Genomic DNA, 18,683 nt, shown 5'->3' with positions numbered 1-18,683 from the left:
TAAAAAGTCGTCAGGCCATCTCTAGGTCCACCATGAGGACTCTTGCAAGGTCCCTGCTGGCATTGCAACTCCATTCCCAGGTGTGTGGAGGTCCAGTTCAGATTGGGAGTGTTATGTATGGAGTTTAGGCCTTCCCCCTACAGATTTCATGGTTTAAAACGTTGGAGTGCTGCTTATCCCTGGAGGGCTCCACATGTACTGATGGGAGCATGCTCACATTTCCCTAATGGAGCAAATAGCACCCCAAGATGCATTTTGGGTAGGTAAAGGGTGTGGGAGTAGATGGCCTCCCCCCCACCCATCCCTAAACTGTGCTCCTGATCTGGATTGGATCCTAGCGCTCCTGGGAACTGTTGTTTCCAGTAGGGAACTTGCAACTTGTGTCTTATTGAGTTTCCAGAGTGGATACATACACAACCTGGGGACTTTATAATGTGTTCTTAGGTGTGCAGTGTGTGGAAAGGTGTGCAGTGTGTGGAGGTATGGTCTATTTGCTCTCTAGGTGCAGCTCTAAGAGCAGGTCTTTCCAAAAAACGGGGAGGAAGACTCTATGGGCCTGCGATCCAGCTGGTAATGCTTTGTGACACAGCTGAGAGTTCTGATAAATGAGCTGAAGGCCACTGCTTTAAAAGCTCGTGGGCCAAATCTTAGCAGAGAGAAACACTGATGAGGGGAATGTAAGTGGTGCCCTTAATGACTGGACAAACAATCCCACCGGTCTACTGTCCCATTTCTCACCATATTCGACTAGTTGCCCAGAAGTGTCAACAAACACAGTACAAGGCCGAGGGCATCCCTTTATGTTGTCTCCCAGCACTGGTACTGAGAAGTTCCCTTTAGTCATCATCAGTGCTTTGTTCTTTAAAAAAGCGCCAGTATATTCAAGGTTGTGTCAGTTTCCACCAAGTCCTGCCCCCCTTAGGACTTGGGAAGTCCCTGAGAAAAGGTGTGCACTCAATACCAGTGAGTACCATCACAAAAGAAGCCCTGATCATCTTGGCTAGTAGCAATTGACAGGGCTCTTGCTTATTCATCTAAATCCTTCTTTAAAGCTGTCCATCACTACATAAGCTAGCAATGCATCCCAGAGTTTAATAACTTAAGAAGTGCTTTCATTTTTGTGTTCATTGTGCATCCCTGAGTGCCAGCATCATGCAAGCTTCCCCTAATGTAGTTGTTAAGAGGAAGAGAACCTCTTGTCTATAAGGGGAAAACGGCAATTGGATTAACCATACTTATGGTAAATTACAAATAGCATTTGCTTGCAAACTTCTCTGTAGATGAACCTTTTTTCCCTCTCCTTACTTGATAATGGAAAAGTGTAGGAGAGCTTCATGAGGTGTGAAACACTTGGCCCTCCCCACCTTGTTGCCATCCATGTTGGTGCCTACCTTGGGCAAAGCGCCAGTTGAACTTGGAAGGACGAGCATTAAATTTAAAATACATTTCAGATGAATGGGTGGGTTTATTTTCTGGAGCCAAACACTAGTCATGTCTAATCCTACCAGACCTTTATTTTTGTTGGCTCTCTGCTTCAAAAGAGAGCCATGAGGATCAGGTGGATAGCTGTATTGGTCTGCAATAGAACAGCAGGACTGAAGGCTAAATTACAAGTGACGCCTGACACAGGTTGGACACTAGTCAGCTTCCCTCAAGTGTTGATGGGAAATGTAGGCAGCTTGGCAGAATGTTGGACAAGTGACAGTTGAAAAGTCCATTGGACAGCAGTTAGAGAGCCAAGCTGCAAGACCAGGATGCCTACCTTTCTCATGAAAACTTGAGGGAAGCTGAAAAGGGTCCAACCTGTGTCATTCATCACTTGTAGCTTGGCCCTGAGTCAAGTGGTACCTTAGAGACTGACTAGATTTCCGAGGTATGAGCTTTTGAGAGTCAAAACTCCCTTCTTCTGACAAATTCAGAAGTGGAAGCATGTAGGGTTTTATCCAGTAAGAAGGTAGTGGGAGGGATATTTAAAGTAAGTGTGTCAGGTTTAAGAATACTGTAATTAGCTTGATAAGAGTTAGATTCAGGTAGGTAGCTGTGTTGGTCTGCAGTAGAACAGCAGGATTTGAGTCCAGTAGCACCATAGAGATGAACAAGATTTTGAGGATTCAGGCCCAGTTGTACCTTCAAGACCAAGATTTCCAGGGTATGAGCTTTCCAGAGTCAAAGCTTCTTCAAGATGAGTAGCCATGTTTGTCTGTAGCAGTAGAAAACAGCAAGAGTCCACTAGCACATATAAGACTAACAAAATATGTGGTAGGGTAGGAGCTTTCGTGAGTCATAGCTCGCTTCATCAGATACCAGTAGAAAAGAGAAGGAGTCCAGTAGCACCTATCAGACTAACAAAATTTTTGATAGGGTAGAAGCTTTTGTGAGTCATAGCTCACTTCTTCAAATACCAGTAGAAAAGAAAGAGCAAGAGTCCAGTAGCACCTATACGACGAACAAAATTTGTAATAGGGTAGGAGCTTTCGTGAGGCATAGCTCACTTCATCAGAATAGCTGTGGCTCACGAAAGCTCATACCCTACTGCAAATTTTGTTAGGTCTTGTAGATGCTACTAGATCCTTGCCCTTTTCTACTTCCTTCTTCAAGTAGAGTTGGGGTGTGAAAAGTACAGAAGAATCCAATGTCCTTATTAAGTCCTGGGGACACTGTTCCGAATTTGCAAATAACCCTCATGTCAGCCATCTGGCGTTGTCATTTTCCTTCACAGTTCCTCTGATTCAGAACTGCTACTCTTAGGTCAGGGGTGAAATATCAGCTCTGGGCAGGACCTGGCAGCTAGGCAAAGAACCCGCTTCCTCTCGCCCCTTCCCCATCCTAATTCATCCACCCATAGGAACAGTGAGCCCCCTTAAAAGACAGAGACCTACCGCCTCTCCGCCTCCAGAGGTTCGTTTTTTCCAGGAGAAAGAAAGCGGAACGGGAGCGACGCGGCGGCGGTTTCCGCTCCGGAGGCGGTTGGAGCACGGACCGGAAGCGGAAGGAGGGGCGGCTCGTCGGGGCTTGGCCTCTCCGGGCGGCGGTAGTGCTGGTGGCGGCGGCGTCCTCGGGGCGCTCCCATGGCCTCCGCCAGCATCGACATCGAGGACGCCACTCAGCACCTGCGGGACATCCTCAAGCTGGACCGGCCGGGCGGTGAGAGGCGGGCGGGGACGGTGCGAGGGCTCAGGAGCGATGCTGGCCGTCGGCCCCCTGCTTTCCCCCTGGGGTTGAAGTTGCCAACTCTGGGCGGGGGAATTCCTGAAGATTTGGGGTTCGAGCCAAGGTTTGGGGATGGGAGGGACCTTAGCAAGGTATAATATAATGCGATACAGTATCCCCTCCAAAGCAGCCATTTTCTCCAAAGGAACTGACATCTGTGGACTGGAGATCAGTTGTGATTTCGGGAGCTCTCCAGACCCCTCCTGGAAGTTGGCAATCCTGCCTGGGGCAGGCGGGGCCGACTTACACGTGGGCCTTCGGGGGGAACTCTGCTGCTGCTGCAGTCCGCATTGCAATCCTGCTTGCTTTGGAGTAAGCCTCCATTGCCTTCTGAATCAACCTGCTCAGGGTCTGTTTGGCTGCAGCCCTACTGGGCAGGGAGACTACTTGTTGCTTGCAAGCAGCAGGGGCTTACTTCCAAGGGGGCATCTGGCTGCACGGGATAGCTGCACGTTGCTTGAGATGAAGCTTCCATCGACTCTGGAAGAATGAATTCTAAGTAACTGTGTCTTGGGGGTAGAAAGTCAGACTAAGGATCTCAGAGACCCAGGTTCGAATCTCCACTCTGGTGTGGAAACTCACTGGGCAACTTTGGGACAGTCACCCTCTCTCAGCCTAACCATCCGCACAGGGTTGTTCTGAAGATAAAGGAGAACAACGTAAGCCACTTTGTGTCTCTGTTGGGGGGAAAGGTGGGGTATAAACGAACTCGGCAACAAGTTAAGCTCTCCAAACCATTTATTGTGGGTTCCCAAAGAACCTTTGAAATGTGGCCAGCATTTGAGCTAACTCAGCAGTCCCAACTGCCACATCTTGTTATTCCTTCAGGGCAGTCACTCTCAGCCCCAAACTAGTTTATGGGATTGTCACTGTGGGTATAAAATGGAGGAGGGGAGAACAATATAAGCTGCTTTGGACCCCCATTGGAGAGAAAAGTTGATAAGACCCCATGTGAGTTTTTGTCAGACAAAAAACCCTGTTTGAATAAAAAGTGTTTGTATTCATGCATGCAAGTACACATCACTTCCATTTTATGGCTTTTCTGTTACATTCATAACTTATTTTTCAGTGCCATGTGGAGTATCTGTGTTTTTTTCACTCTCCTCATTCTTTCTCTGTTTTCCAAAAGCCTGTTGCCTTCATTCCTTACTTCATTCTTTGTATGTCGCAGACAGTCGGTTTGATTTTTGGCCCTTTTGGATTTTTTAGGATGTGTTTCTGCAGCAATGAAAGCTTGCAAAATGGACAATGGTGTCATGTGTCAGGCAACACTTGCAAAACCTAGAGCGTTTTGGAAGCCAGGCTGTTCTAGGCAGGGTCTGGTTGAGCAAGCTGGCACTGAGCCTGAGATCAGACAACTAGTTATTCAGCATGGCTTTTTAGTGCGGCTCTACAGCTACCCTGTGATTTAGCCCTTCCTTGATGCATTTTTCTGTGTTTTTCATCTCTAATTCTATTCCTTCTTGCGTCAAACCCAGTTACTGTTGTCCGTATTTATATTCCTGTTGTTTATTGAGCCAAAAGGAAGATTAAGCAGACCTATACTAACTGCATTTTGTGCTCTCTTATTTGTTTACTTCATCTATACCCCGCCTTTTTCTTCAATGGCAACCTAAAATAAATTGCATCATTCTCTCCTCCATTTATTCTCACAACAAACCTGTGAAGTAGGTTAGGCTGAGACAAAGTGATGGCCCAATGTTACCCGGCAAGTTTCCATGGCAGAGCAGGGATTTGAACCTGAGTCTCTCAGATCTTAGTGTGACACTTAGTGTGACATTGCTACTCTGGCACTCATTTTGTTCTCCATATAAAATTGTACTATTTGGCATATTTATGGAATTTAAAAGGAAAAATATCTTCAATTTCTATAAGATAGATTGTATATCCAATATTTGAGAAAGAGTTGCAGACTGCTGCACCTTATGCTCCCATAACACACATATCTTTAATTTCTGCCATCTGAGGTAGAAAAAATAGTAAGTTGAAGATAGAAAACAAATTCTGTAGTAAACAAAAAAAAAGTATTATTTGGACAGAAACTTTAATAACAACAACAACAACATTCAATTTATATACTGCCATTCAGGACAACTTAATGCCCACTCAGAGCAGTTTACAAAGTATGTCATTATTATCCCCACAACAAAACACCCTGTGAGGTGGGTGGGGCTAAGAGGGCTCTGAGGGAGCTGTGACTAGCCCAAGGTCACCCAGCTGGCTTCAAGTGGAGGAGTGGGGAATCAAACCTGGCTCTCCAGATTAGAGTCCCGTGCTCTTAACCAGTACACCAAACTGGCTCTCTTTCTCATAGAATCACAACTGTAGGACTGCCAACATGTTTGGATATTAATATAAGTCTTTAAACATTGAAAACAACTGTTTCATAATGTATTATCATTAAACAAATTAGAGTATTATTTACATTTAAACAAAGAAGTTCTTGAAAATATCATATATGACTAAAATAGAAAGGTTTCTTTTAATGGTCACCAAAATTTCTCAGTTTCCATTGGAAAAATTGAGAAAATCCTCAGACCTTTTCATGCTGTACATTTGGAATGAGATAAATGCATTGTAATATGATGTTTTTCTCTCTCAAAGAGAGAAAATATTTCATAGAAGGTTTTTTAAGTGGTCCCCCAAATTTCCTGCTTCCCTTGAGAAATTTTTAAAAAATCCTTAGACTTTTCCACACTATACATTTTGAGGTAAAAAACCTTGCCTTATGAAGTATTTTACTCATTCTTATAGAGAAAATATTTAATACAAGTTTGTTTTTAGCATGCCCCCCAGATTTTCCATTGGAAAAATGGCTGAGGGGACCACATTTTTTCTTCGACCCTGATTCTCGAGCCAGCAGAGAATGAGAGTGGTTTCATCTTTAATTAATAGTTTACTTGTTACTGTGTTTACCCCAAAGGAAGACTATAATTTTTTCTAGATGTACTGTCAAGAAAAAGAGGGGTGTTGTTATCTTATGTTTGCATACAAGTTTGTACAGTAACCCTCCCCTCCCTTTTTTTTTAACATGAGAGGTCATCTTCTTTTGGGGTAAATATGGATAAAAGAGCCTTTAGTAGTAGAGAATAGTGACGTGGGTTTTCTGGGGAAGGTTTTGGAAATTATTCCAATTCCAATTTAAATGAATTATTTAAATGTTAGCAAAAGAAAGCAAATGCACCATGTATAAGTTTGGACTGTGTAGAATTCCTGGGGTTTGTCCGTGCTTCCTATCCTACATTTAGCCCATCTAACATGATTTATTTGCAAACTTCCTGATAACTATAGATAAGCTGGCAATGTTGCCATATGTAAGGCGGAAAAATTTCAATGGGAAAAATAGAGCCCTGGAAAATTTTCCATCCCACTTCATTGATACAGCATATCTAGTTTGATATCTCTTTGGAGGCAAAGACTACAGTATTTCTGCCTTTGAAATCTTTTCTGGCATCAAACCTGTGGATGAGACACACTTTTCTCAGTCCATTGAAGTCAACAGCCCTAGAAAGGGGTAACTTGGCTTAGGATTCTGTTGTGCAAGACTCTTGTGCGGTCATTCACTTCTGGTATCAGAATAACCGCGTATGCTATGTTGATTATTTTCATTGTATCCCCAATTTTTTCTCTAACGTGGCTCACCATGTTTTAAAATTATTTTTCAAATCAATCACTTGCAGATCAGCAGGGAGTCTTTATAATATTAGATGTTCAATGTCTGGAGGCAACAACACTGAAAAGCTGTAGCTTGGTTATGTTTACTACTGTAAGAGGAAAGGTGCCTAAAAATGCCAAGGCCACAAGCACCAGGTAAATCTCTCTCAAAAAACACAGGTGAACGGACTTCCTGGGCTTTCCCCCGCCTCTCTCCAGTCTGCTCCCTCCCTTTTGTCCATCTCTGTGTTTTAATACTGTGGTTTCCGTGGTGCCTGCTGCAGGAGCCTTTTCAGGCGAGGAGTGTACAGTGCTAGCACTGACCTTTCCTAAGACAAACTCGCCCATCTCTGTTATGCATGGTTGTGGGGCGGTGTTGTTTGCTGGCCTGTGCACCTCTGCCAAAGTGTTTTCTAGTTCATGGGCAAAGATTCTCTAAATTTGCAGGAAGGAATTGCCTCTTTCAAGTCTCTGGCTTCTAACAGAGAGCCAAAACACACGTTAAGAAAAACCTAGGTTCAGCACGTGTTCTCTTACCTCAAGGTTTGCCGGGATCTGTAGGCGTCCTGGAAGCTTAAAGTTTAGCATTTACAGAGTGCCTGTATTTTAAGCTTTAAGCTTCCAGGACGCCTTTAAGCTTCCAGGACGCCTACAGATCCTTTAAGCTTCCAGGACTTTAAGCTTCCAGGACGCCTACAGATCTTTAAGCTTCCAGGACGCCTACAGATCCCGGCAAACCTTGAGGTAAGAGAACACGTGCTGAACCTAGGTTTTTCTTAACGTGTGTTTTGGCTCAGAGAGAATGAGAGTTGGTCACATCCGTGTTTTCTTCTAGGATGGATGAAGGCGGGGAGAGAGAGCATGATATGGACATGAGCTCAGATTGTGCAGTTGCTTGTTGTGCAAGAAAGGAGGAAAAGCATTTGCAATTTTTTACTCTTTCTTTTCCTGAAACCTTTGAGAGAAGAGGAGAAGTCACTTGTAGCTGGATTGTTGGTTCCTTCAGCAGACAGGAACTTCGTGTTGCAGCTGTGCCTGTAATCCCGAAACTCAGTTTGAATGAAAGTGAAACAAAAGCAAAAGTTGATCCTTAGCATTCTCTGTGACTTTCCGATTCCTTGCAAAAATTCATATTCTGTAATTTGTGGGTGTGATCATACAAATGCAAGTTTTTCAACTGTTTCACCGCCAGCTTGAGGAGTGATCAGGTTCGAAGACTTCAGTGTTCTTTCCCTCTGTGAATTTGCTGCCTCTTTAGAATGTGTCTGTCTTCAGAGTAATGGGCACAGCAGTATACTCGGTTAAGGACGTTTAACAATGGTTTGGGGCGATACCTTGACTGAGAAACTGGTTTGTGACTGGCTAGCAAAGCAAAATTAGAAACCATGGTTTTAAGTGAGCTGCATGCCATCTTTCATGTTAGCCTTCTTTTGGCGTATCTGAATTGACAACCTGTAGTTATAGTTATTGCTTTGCCTGCACACTGATGCTTCATGGAGGGATGAGGGAGTTTATAAAGATGGCCAGAGAAGGGCTTGCAAAATGAAACCCTCTTCAAATCATGGATTGCCTTTTATATGTTTGGAACTTCAAAACATGATAGCTGAATTGCTGTCTGTAGTCTCGGAACCATCTTTTAAATACAGTAAAGGCTAATTACAATAGATTATTCTGATTATTCACATTTGTTTCCTCCTTTGGTGTCAGTATAACCCTAAGTATAAATGGGATCCAAGCCATAAGGGTATTTAAGGGTCAGAAAGAATGTGATTCATATTACATATCAAATGTACTGCATTATTTCTGGAAAGTAAAGTAGATTCCTACATTTTCATTGTACTGAAATAAACAGTACTCTAAACAGTACTCTAAAGTCTGATAACTCTGATATAATGACAGATTTGGGCGTAAAGTTTGAGATCGGAATTGCATCCTTGTTCAGTGTGCCTTTTGCAAGTGTTTTTATCACACCAGTTAAGCTTTCAGGGTTTTTTTTTAAAACCAGTCAAACTTTGGGAAGGCAAAACTTCAGAGTAGAGATGGGCACGAAATGGGGGGGGGGGGACCGAAATGAGAGTTTCGTGTTTCGTCACATTCCACGAAACATGAACTTTCATGAAAGTGTCCTGTTTCACGACACGATTCGTTGGTTTCGTGATTTGTCAGAACCCAGGGCCCTTCAACAGCCCCCTTCATACTCAAAGATGCCAAACTTGCAGGGAGACTTCAGCAGGCTCTCTTCCACTTATCTTCCCAGTTTGGCCAAGATTGCAAAATGTTGACCAAAACCCACAAAGCTGGGCCCCAGAGCCAGGCAGTGGCCCTGAGACTGGGCTTGGGGGGAAGCCCCTAAAACCACCACAGAGACACCTGCCCAGGCGGGAGAGGTGCACAAAATGAAACCAAACGAAACAACAAGTGTATGAGCCCTCAAAAGAGCAGAGAAAGAATTAAGAAGAAACAAAGACAAACAAAGAAAAAATAAGAGAGGCCTCAGTCAAGCTAGGCCCCAGAGCCAGGCAAAGGCCTGAGACTAGAGTGGGGTGGGGTGGGGTGGAGGAAAAAAGGCACCCTCACCCAAAGACCTTCCCAGCAAGGACAAGTGAGGAAAAGAAGAGGCTTTTCAGTCCCTTTTGAAGCAGCAGCAAATCCAGCCAAAAGCTCCCAACTCCACTCTCTCTCCAAATCCCAGCAACAGGTTCTCCCTCTCTCTCTGTCTACTGGAACTAAAAGCAGGAGGCAGTGAGAGGTGCCTTATATAACAAACACTCACATAGAGCAGAACAGGAGGTCTGAGGTTGGCAGCCAGACCTGCCTAACAGGGTTTGGAGGGATGAGATTGGTGTTCCTGTGGCTACAGAAGGCCCATCTCCTCAGTTGCCTAGGGGATTAACCCTCCTGCTCCTCGCTGTATAGGGCAGAATGGAAGCTCTGCAGTTGGCAAGGAGAGCTGCCTATCAAGGTTATGTGGACTAAGATTGGAGTTTCCAATGGCAACAAAAGGTCTGCAGACATTCCAGGCCTATGTTGCCTAGGGATCAATGGATCGGCATCAGCCTGTCTGGCATCACGAATTGAACGAATTGGGCAAAAAACCTCATGAATTTTGTGAAAACCACGGCCCCACAAAACGCGTTTCATGAAACATGAATCAGCCCGATTCATCACAAAATTGTATTTGTATTTCGATTCGTGCCCATGTCTACTTTAGAGCTAAGCTGCTTTTTCGAAATAGTCTTTCATAGTTTATAAGATCTGTTGAGCATGAAGTTATAAGATTCATGCTCCGGTTGCAATAATTCTGTACTGTGTGTGGATATTCTTTCATTTTCCCCCCTCTTTCTGTGACATACTTGAGCGTTAATAGTTGGCCAGCAGAGCTGTCATGGCTTAGGGAATGATGAGAGTGTAGAGAAACCTGGGTTCAAATCCTTGCTGATCCAAAAAGGTCACTTTGAGTCAATCATTCTCCCTCTGTGCTTAATTTTCTACACAAGATCATTGTGGAGAAGAGGAGAACCATGTATACCTCCCTGAGCGTCTTGCAAGAAGAGTGGGATACTAATCATGTGGGCATGATCTTTATTCAGGATGTTCAAGATTCGGGTCTAGTAACACCTTTAAGTAACACCTTTGCAAACGATGCAAAACCGAATTATTCAGAAAGGCTTTTGTATTGTAGGGAGGGGATCTCAGATGTTTCGCCAATGAGATACGGACCGTAGACTTCACCTCTATGTTGCCTTATATACTATCTGTTGTCTTAAATATGTGCTCATATGAGCTACCTGTGCTTCACGTTGTCTAATGTCATTCCTCGAATTGCTTATGTTCTGTTTCAGCATTTCTTCAACTCTGTATTGGATTTTTGCTAATGCTGTGTCTTTGTAAACTTGTGTTTATTTACCCTGTGGCATTGTTTATGGAAATGTCCTTGATATTGACTGTACTAACTCGCACTGTGTAATCTGCTTTGAGTCTCAGTGAGAAAGGCAGACTATAAATGACATAAATCAAATAAAAAGAAGTAAAGATCAACTAGATTCCCAAGGTATGAGCTTTCAAGAGTCAAAGCTCCTGACAAAGAGAGCTTTGACTCTTGAAAACTCGTACCCCGGAAATCTACTTGGTCTTCAAGGCATTACTGGACCAAATCTTGCTATCGTAGTATAAACCAACATAGCTACCCACCTGAAACTATATTCATAATGTTGTTACTGTTCTAGACCTTTACCATCTTGATTCCCTCTTGCTTTCTGGGGAAGTTGTGATGGAGAGAGAGCCTCACAAAGAGACCTTTCTATTTCTCCTAGATGTGATCATCTTGCCCCTTGTTTTTTACGCTCTTATCACCTTGAACAGTAGAATGCTGAAGGGAACCTCTCAGGGCTCAGAAAGAGACTCTACCATTTTGGAAGGCTAAGTAAATGTGACTGTTGATTCCTCTTTCCACACACAGGTTCAGTGAATGAAAACCAGAGACCGCCCAGTTCGTACAACGGAGACTTAAATGGTTTGCTGGTGCCGGATTCTGTGGCAGGTGGAGATGGAGCCTCCTTGGCCAAGACAGTGCCTCAAACGGTTCCCTTGGGAACACTGCAAGAGAAACAAGTCATGTAGGTATCTTTTGGGAAATGGGGAATGAGAGCCCAAGGAATTAGCGAGGAAGCAAGTTGTATTCAGCGTGTCCATGCCAAAAAACAGGGTGGATAAAAATCAATGATTTTTTTAAAAAAACAAAAACCCCGGATTTTTAAAATTTAAAACGGATTTTTTAATTTAAATCAGATTTTCTTAATTAAAAGTTTTTTGAGGAAAAATCTATCTAAAGATAGGTTTCTGTTTAAGATACATTATAGTCCAAAGGTTATCATCATGAAATAAGGATTCGTTTTTAATTATGTAGCACGAGACTGTATATTCATGCAATGTTTAAAATTTTTTGGTAAACGAATTCCATTAATCCATTCACAATGTCATGCTCTTCCAGAAGTTTCTGTATGATTATTGGGCAGTTTTTTTTAAATCTAGATATTATCACAGATGCTTGGTTTTACAGTTCTCAAAGCTGAATTTGTGTCTGCAGAGATCATGTCTCCTCTTCACAGCAAAAAGGTTATAAAATAAATATACACGGTTGAGAAAAAGACCTTAATCCCATTGTTCTTTGCAAATCTTTCCACACAGAACCAACCCCTTACCTGTTAAGTGCTAAGTGCTAAGTTTCAAAAAATTCAATGAATAGAAGATTGTTGGGAGTAGACTAGACCTGCACAAGAAGCTAAGTGTGAGGAGTCTTTATGTAGAAAAGAAATGATTTAAATCTAGTCTTACTGACTAGTGATTTAAATCAATTTGATTTAAATCAAATCCAAGTCAGTTGTATTCCACAGGGCATTTGTCACTTGCTGATCAGTGAATGCCTCTTGTAGAGATGCTAAGATCTTCTTTGCAGGGGTAATATTTAGACGTATGTTAATGTTTTGATTATTTGTTGCACATGGTTTAGTTTTAATTGTTGGTTATCTTGAGCTGTGGAAAGCCAGGATGGAAGCTTTTTGAATGAATAAACGGCAGCGTCACAAGACAGAAGTCATGGTATTTCCAAGAGTTGTTCTACTATGGCCCTGTTGCCACGCTCGCTACTACATCTGCCTTTTGCTTGCTTCAGACGCCCTTCTAAGAACCACAGAGCTGTCAGCATGACTCGCTGACTTACTGAGTCAGGAATCCTGGGTTAGGAAGGATGGCAAACCAAGAAAAGGAGCGATTGCTTAGATTAAGGCCGCGAGTTGCTGATCATCTGATTTGCACATGGCCATCAATTTGTTTAGACCATGGTCTAGACATCATCTGCCCCATCATAGCAAAAGATCTCTCCCTGTAAGAAGCTCTTCTTAGAATTTCTGCTCAGCAAGATGCTGAAATCCCTTGTTGCAGTCTTCTCTTTCCTGTTTAGTTTGGAGCCTTCTGTAAGTGTGTCCTTTGAACCGCTGGCAGCAAAAGCTGTTCATCTCTCATGCTTTTGGACTTTTCTCTCTTTCCGGCCCCGAACCCCTTTCCAGCTGCCTTTCTGGTGACGACAGTTCTACCTGTATGGTGATAACAGCTAAAGACGTTGAGATAGTAGCCAGCAGCGACTCCAGCATCACCAGCAAAGCTAGAGGGAGCAACAAGGTAAACAAGGAGTAAGAGGGGGTGGATTGGAGGTGTACACAATGGGAAGGGCGGAATCGGTAAAAATCCTTTCCATTAGTGGATGTATCATTTGGATCCAACCCAGCATGCCAATTCATGAAACTGTTGATGCTCTTGAAAGTATTTGACCAACAATAGGGTACAGCCATTGCTGGTGCATGCCAATGATCCACTTTTCAAGTGCTGTTTGTGTCATCCCCCCCTTCTTCCCCGTAGGTAAAAATCCAACCGGTAGCAAGGTATGAATGGGAGCAGAAGTATTACTACGGCAACCTGATCGCTGTGTCCAATGCCTACCTGGCATATGCCATTAGAGGTGAGGAGCCTGTCGTTGTACAACACCGAATTGTGCGTTTTTCGATGATCTTCTTTAACTGTGTTTTCGTAAGCGTTCTGTGTTGAGCTGCTCTCTCCTCTTGTTTTGTCCTCCCCTCGCTAGAGGAGGGTGCTGCTTTGACTCTGTTGGCTGACCTCTTCCTTGTCCATCTTCAACAGTTGCCAGTAACGGCTCTGCCATGGTGCGGGTCCTGAGCATCAGCACAGCTGAGCGGACTTTGCTGAAAGGCTTCACGGGTGGTATAGCAGACCTGGCTTTTGCCCACCTCAACTCCAACCAGCTGGCCTGCCTGGATGAAGCCGGCAACCTCTTTGTCTGGCGCCTGGCCATGGAGAATGGGAAGATCCAGTATCTTTATTTCATAGGCTAAACCTTTTGGAGGCAATTGCTGTGGTGTCACCCAGATGGGTTATGGGTTAATTTGGGAGACCAGGCGATGTCATCAGAAAAGACCATGATTCCTAAGAAGCAGGTGCTGTTCCATCATTCAGGCTTTCCGCTTATACACTGGTATTTTACTGATTTCTATCATTCAAGATCTGGGTATTCTTTATTTCCATATGACATTGCTCTTATCCACTCAGCGAGCAGTTCTCTAAATCATTGCATTCTGACTCTGAGATACTCTTGTATTCTGGCCCCTCACATTAGGGATTTGTCCCATTGTGGTGCCGCTTTGGTTTTGGCTTCCTCTTAACTTTGCCCTTGCTGATTTGTGCTACGTCCATGCAATCTGGGCGTTGTCATGTCTGAGCCCCATCCATGCCAATGCTAATACTGAACCAACAGTTCATACTGTACCTTGATGTCCTATTGCCAATGCCATAACTGTTTCTTTCATAGGCTGCTTGCAGGCGCTTATCTAACGGACTGCAGAAACTTTCAGTGTTCATGACCTTGTAGACTATTCACTCCCTTGCATTGCTATGTCTCGACTTTGATCTCTTGCTTTCTCAGTGTCTCAACTTGATAGTTATGCGAGATGTTCTCAGGGCAAATTCACTCCACAAATCCTGTTTACTGTTGGGAGTGGGGAAGGAGCAACCATGTGTGTTAAGAGAAAGGGTTTTCCCAAGAATTACTATTCCTGTCAGTCTTGCTCTTACTGCTTAGATGCTTACCCTGCTTCTGAGTAATCCTATGGACATATATATGGAAATGATTTGATTTCTGAATAAAACCATTTAACCAAGAACCTGGACTTCTTGTTGCAATGGTACAGGGATCTGTCTGCCATGTCCTGTCATCCATAGCCTGACAGGCCTCTCCGAAAATGTAAACACTGTTGATACTTAGCGCCTGTCTCCTAATGAAGTGACTAGCGTTGCGGCATCAGAAATCTGTCTCCTAATGAAGTGAATAGTATTGCAGCATTAGAAATCTGGGCTCTGATCAGCAAAAAGAGCATTTGGCAACCAGGCAGACAAGTACATGCAACTGAAAGCAGATGTCAGATGACTCCTGAAACTTGAGTGCCATTTTTAAAATGTTTTGAGGGTTAGGAAACAGGAAGAGGTTGGAAGTTAGGACCCAGTCTTGGGAGCAGGGGCAAAGCCTTTGTGCTTTAATGTTCAGATGCTTGTTGAGGATGTGAGTAGGTGAGAGGTAGAGATCGGGAGAGTCTTTTCTTCCATCTTATTGAAAGGCAGGTTCTAAATTAAAGTTAGAATGAAACTCCAGGTCACCGTGTTGGTGTCTGTGAACCTGGGCAGGGGGGTAGGTATGGTCCACCTAGGGGGGTATGGTTCACTCTGGGGAAAGCCACAGCCAGCCCTTTGCATTCATTTCTGATTATATTGGAGATACACCTCAAAAGTAGCACTCCTCATTTCAGTGATTATTTTGGAGGCTTTATAAAACAAGGCAATCTACAAGTATTCCTCAACTGGGCGATCAGAGAGGAGATCTTGGTGAACATCAAGCGACCTGACGGGACCCCCCTGAACAGCTTCCGGAGGATCATATGGTGTCCCTTCATCCCAGAGGAGAACGAGGAGGCTTGTGAGGAAGGCAGCCAGACTCTGGCCTTGTTGCACGAAGATAGGGTAAGACGCTGTGCCTGTAATCATTGCCGTTTAACTAGAGCCATTTTGCAAAAACCACTGGAAAAAATAGAAATGCTTTTTTTGAAGGCTGAGAAATCAGTCCTGGTGAGGAATGGGCAGAGGGTATAGGAGGGCAGTGGGTGAGTCACAGAGTTGTCCCTGGCACAGAGGCATCATCTCCTGACTGCTGGGCTGTGGCTCATTGGGAGAGTATCTGTGTGGCATGCAAAAGGTCCCGGGTTCAGTCCCTCGTCTCTAATTAAAAAGGACCAGATGGTAGGTGATGTGCAGGACCTCTGCCTGAGATTCTGTAGAGCTGCTGCCAGTCTGAGTAGACAGTAATGACTTTGATGGACTGATGGTCTGATTCAGTATAAGGCAGCTTCACATGTTTGTATGAAAGCCTTGCCTTTTACCCAGGCCTCCGTGAGAGTTGGACAACGTGAGGTCCGAGGTCTCTGCTCAACCTAGTATGGCTCTCCCATCCAGGCTGCCACACTGTGCAAGCATCCAATGAACACTCATTATGGAAAGGGATAGAAAGGACCTTAATGGGCTCGTTTCAGTCTGAAGGTCTTAGCTCGTCAACCCTCCCACAGATTTTCCACTACAAGGGCAAGAAACTTGCCTTTTCTTTACAAGAAAGCACAAGTGGGGGCAAGATATGTGCCAGATTTTGTGCACACACATGGAGAAATTCTGCGAATAATGGGAGACCCAAATCTTGAAAGTTCAGGGTGAGATCACCCATCCAGTTAATGTGATGGGCTTTGCTGAGCATGTTTGGGAGAGTCCACTTTTGTGGCCTTTGTTGTATTAATTGGCAGTGTCATTATTTAGGTGAACGATCCTAAGAGGATCTATGCTGTAACTAAAGGATGGGCAGTGTGTGACGTTCCATTTTGTCACTGAAACCTTGGTGAATTTATTTTGCAAATTCTATTAAGAATGCCTTGTATCTTTCAAGACATACCATCACCATAGCATCCATGTGCCTACAGGGAATGTGTACAAGGAGATGTTTGTTATAATTTCACTAGAATTTCACAAAGTGACATTTACGGTTGTATCAGTTCCTCTTAGGATCATTTCACTAAGAATTTCAACTTTGTGCTGTCATCTAGAGGTGTTTGTAAATTTGTTCACTAAAACATGCTTCTGTGTCATCCATGTTACGGCCACACAGTAAATTGCTGGCTTAGAGTCTATCTAGGGCTCAGGGAAGCAAATTTCCCTACATTTCCCCCTTCCCCCAACTGCAGCCTGCTATACATCCTAAAATCCATACCCCTGGGTGGGGTCAGCGTAAAGCATAGCTAAGATGTAAGCAGCTGCCCTCTGCAATTCTTACTTTAAATGTCAGACTGTGCTCTAATTCATATTAATGTACGTTGTTTCAGCGTTTTATGAATGGAATGGAAGCTTGAATATATGAACTGACTTGCATTGGATGCTATTAAAGTTCTGTTAATGGTATCAGATCTGGAGACGGAAGTCACTGCTTAGTGTCACAATCATGAACTAGTGTGAACTGGTCTTTTGTAGCTATCATTTATTATAGCTCAGCCACACATACATGGTATATTGCAGATCATAAATAAAGAAATAAAAGACCAGATATTTATTTATTCAAAAAAGAAAAAGAAGAACAGGCTTAAACAAATTTGAAAGAAAACAAAAAGGGAAAGGAAAGGAATGTTTAACTTGGTAGTGAGTCGATACCGTGGTGCTGTACCCGGATGAATTGCAGCCCTGGGGAATAAAGCATTCTTTTCCTGATGTTGTAGAGTATGGAGGATAATCTCCATCAAATGAGCTGCTGATTAGGATGGCAAGTCCTCATAGTTTCTCCTTGATAGAGCTTTGGTTATGCAGTCAGTATCTTAACATCTCCTTGTTTTGCAGGCAGAGGTTTGGGATCTTGATATAATCCGGGCCAACCACAGTTCATGGCCAGTGGAAGTGACCGGCATCAAAGAGGGCTTCATCGTTGTGAAAGGACACAGCACGGTATCTCCTCTGCTGCTCTCTTGTTTCAGGGGGGGAGATGGTCCATTTTACTTTTCCAAGGCCAGGTGCTAAAACAACCTGTAGCTACCAGCATGTTCCATCTTTATGTAAAATATAGATCCACATTTTTCTTTCTCTTCCAAGGAGCTACCTCACATCTCACTGAAGCTGAATTGGCTGTTTTGCTGGGTTAAAGACTGACTGTTAAGTTGTTGGTTTTTTTGTTTGCCCCTTTCTAGCGCCTGAGCGAAGGAGCCCTTTCCCCAGATGGAACTGTCTTGGCCACAGCAAGCCATGATGGATATGTCAAATTCTGGCAGATCTACATAGAAGGGCAAGATGAACCAAGGTACCTTCTGAAACTGGGATGGGGCGGGTGTGCCTGAAGTTTTCCTTGGGTTGTACTACCTCCCCTCTGCACTTGTGAAGTGGTAGGCTCATGGGTCATGGTTTCTCTTGATTTCTCACCTAGGTGCCTTCATGAGTGGAAGCCCCACGACGGCAGACCCCTCTCCTGTTTGCTGTTCTGTGACAACCATAAAAAACAAGACCCTGAGTAAGACACGATTCTTGTTTGTTGCGAAGTTCTTTCCATTTTCACCAGACAGCAGGAAAGGCCTTTGTGGGCAATAACTTTGAGATAAAATATTGGTGAGGCAAAGTTGGCACACTGCTGTAATGGAGGGAGGCTGAAAAGAGGTAGTCCTCTCTGGTATTGACAGAGACCCGTTCTACCTCTTGTGTATAAAATATCCCCCTACATCTTGTCTCTGAGTACAGGCTGTGTTTTAGGAGAGGGACTGTAGCTAGGATAGTGGGATGCTTTTTCAAATTGGGGAGCGGGGCACAAATCAGATGCCGGAATTTTTGAAGCAGAAGCTCTGGAAGCCCCTTCTTGTGTAAGACAGGGAAAGAGGAATAGAGACTGAGCTCCGTCCCTGCCTCGGTCCTCAGCACAACCTCCTTTTTACCATTCTCTGCCCCTGCCTTGGAATGCACAAGCAAACTGCACAAATGCACAGCTGCAGTGGATTGCCTTTATGACACATTTCACCACAAATCTTATAGGACTTTGGGTTGACCAAACAAAGCCAGCCATGCGTTCATATGTGGTGACTGGTAAATATCAAGCAGAAGCATCCTTTGTGCATGGAAAGGAGAGAGGAAGGCCTGGCATCTCAACCAGCAGCTGGCAAGTCCAGGTTCTCAGGGAGGCTAAGCAAAGGGCC

At 43.9% G+C, this 18,683-nt stretch overlaps 1 protein-coding gene across 1 annotated transcript in view; it reads left to right on the top strand.

The window, feature by feature from the left end:
• Positions 1 to 3,012: 3,012 nt before the first annotated feature.
• EDC4 (enhancer of mRNA decapping 4) overlaps positions 3,013 to 18,683 on the top strand; it is a 35,571-nt gene continuing 19,900 nt past the window's right edge. Inside the window, exons 1-9 of the mRNA XM_055000408.1 lie at positions 3,013 to 3,144; positions 11,324 to 11,480; positions 12,930 to 13,041; positions 13,279 to 13,378; positions 13,558 to 13,747; positions 15,297 to 15,444; positions 17,350 to 17,454; positions 17,694 to 17,803; positions 17,927 to 18,010. Of these exons, the coding sequence (XP_054856383.1) occupies positions 3,069 to 3,144; positions 11,324 to 11,480; positions 12,930 to 13,041; positions 13,279 to 13,378; positions 13,558 to 13,747; positions 15,297 to 15,444; positions 17,350 to 17,454; positions 17,694 to 17,803; positions 17,927 to 18,010 (1,082 nt within the window). The 5' untranslated portion in view covers positions 3,013 to 3,068. The remainder of the gene's footprint in view (positions 3,145 to 11,323; positions 11,481 to 12,929; positions 13,042 to 13,278; positions 13,379 to 13,557; positions 13,748 to 15,296; positions 15,445 to 17,349; positions 17,455 to 17,693; positions 17,804 to 17,926; positions 18,011 to 18,683) is intronic.

The sequence above is a fragment of the Eublepharis macularius genome, chromosome 16 (assembly GCF_028583425.1).
Source record: "Eublepharis macularius isolate TG4126 chromosome 16, MPM_Emac_v1.0, whole genome shotgun sequence".
Lineage (NCBI taxonomy): Eukaryota > Metazoa > Chordata > Lepidosauria > Squamata > Eublepharidae > Eublepharis > Eublepharis macularius.
Note: the sequence above shows the minus strand (reverse complement) of the source record. Positions and strands in the feature narration are given on the sequence as shown.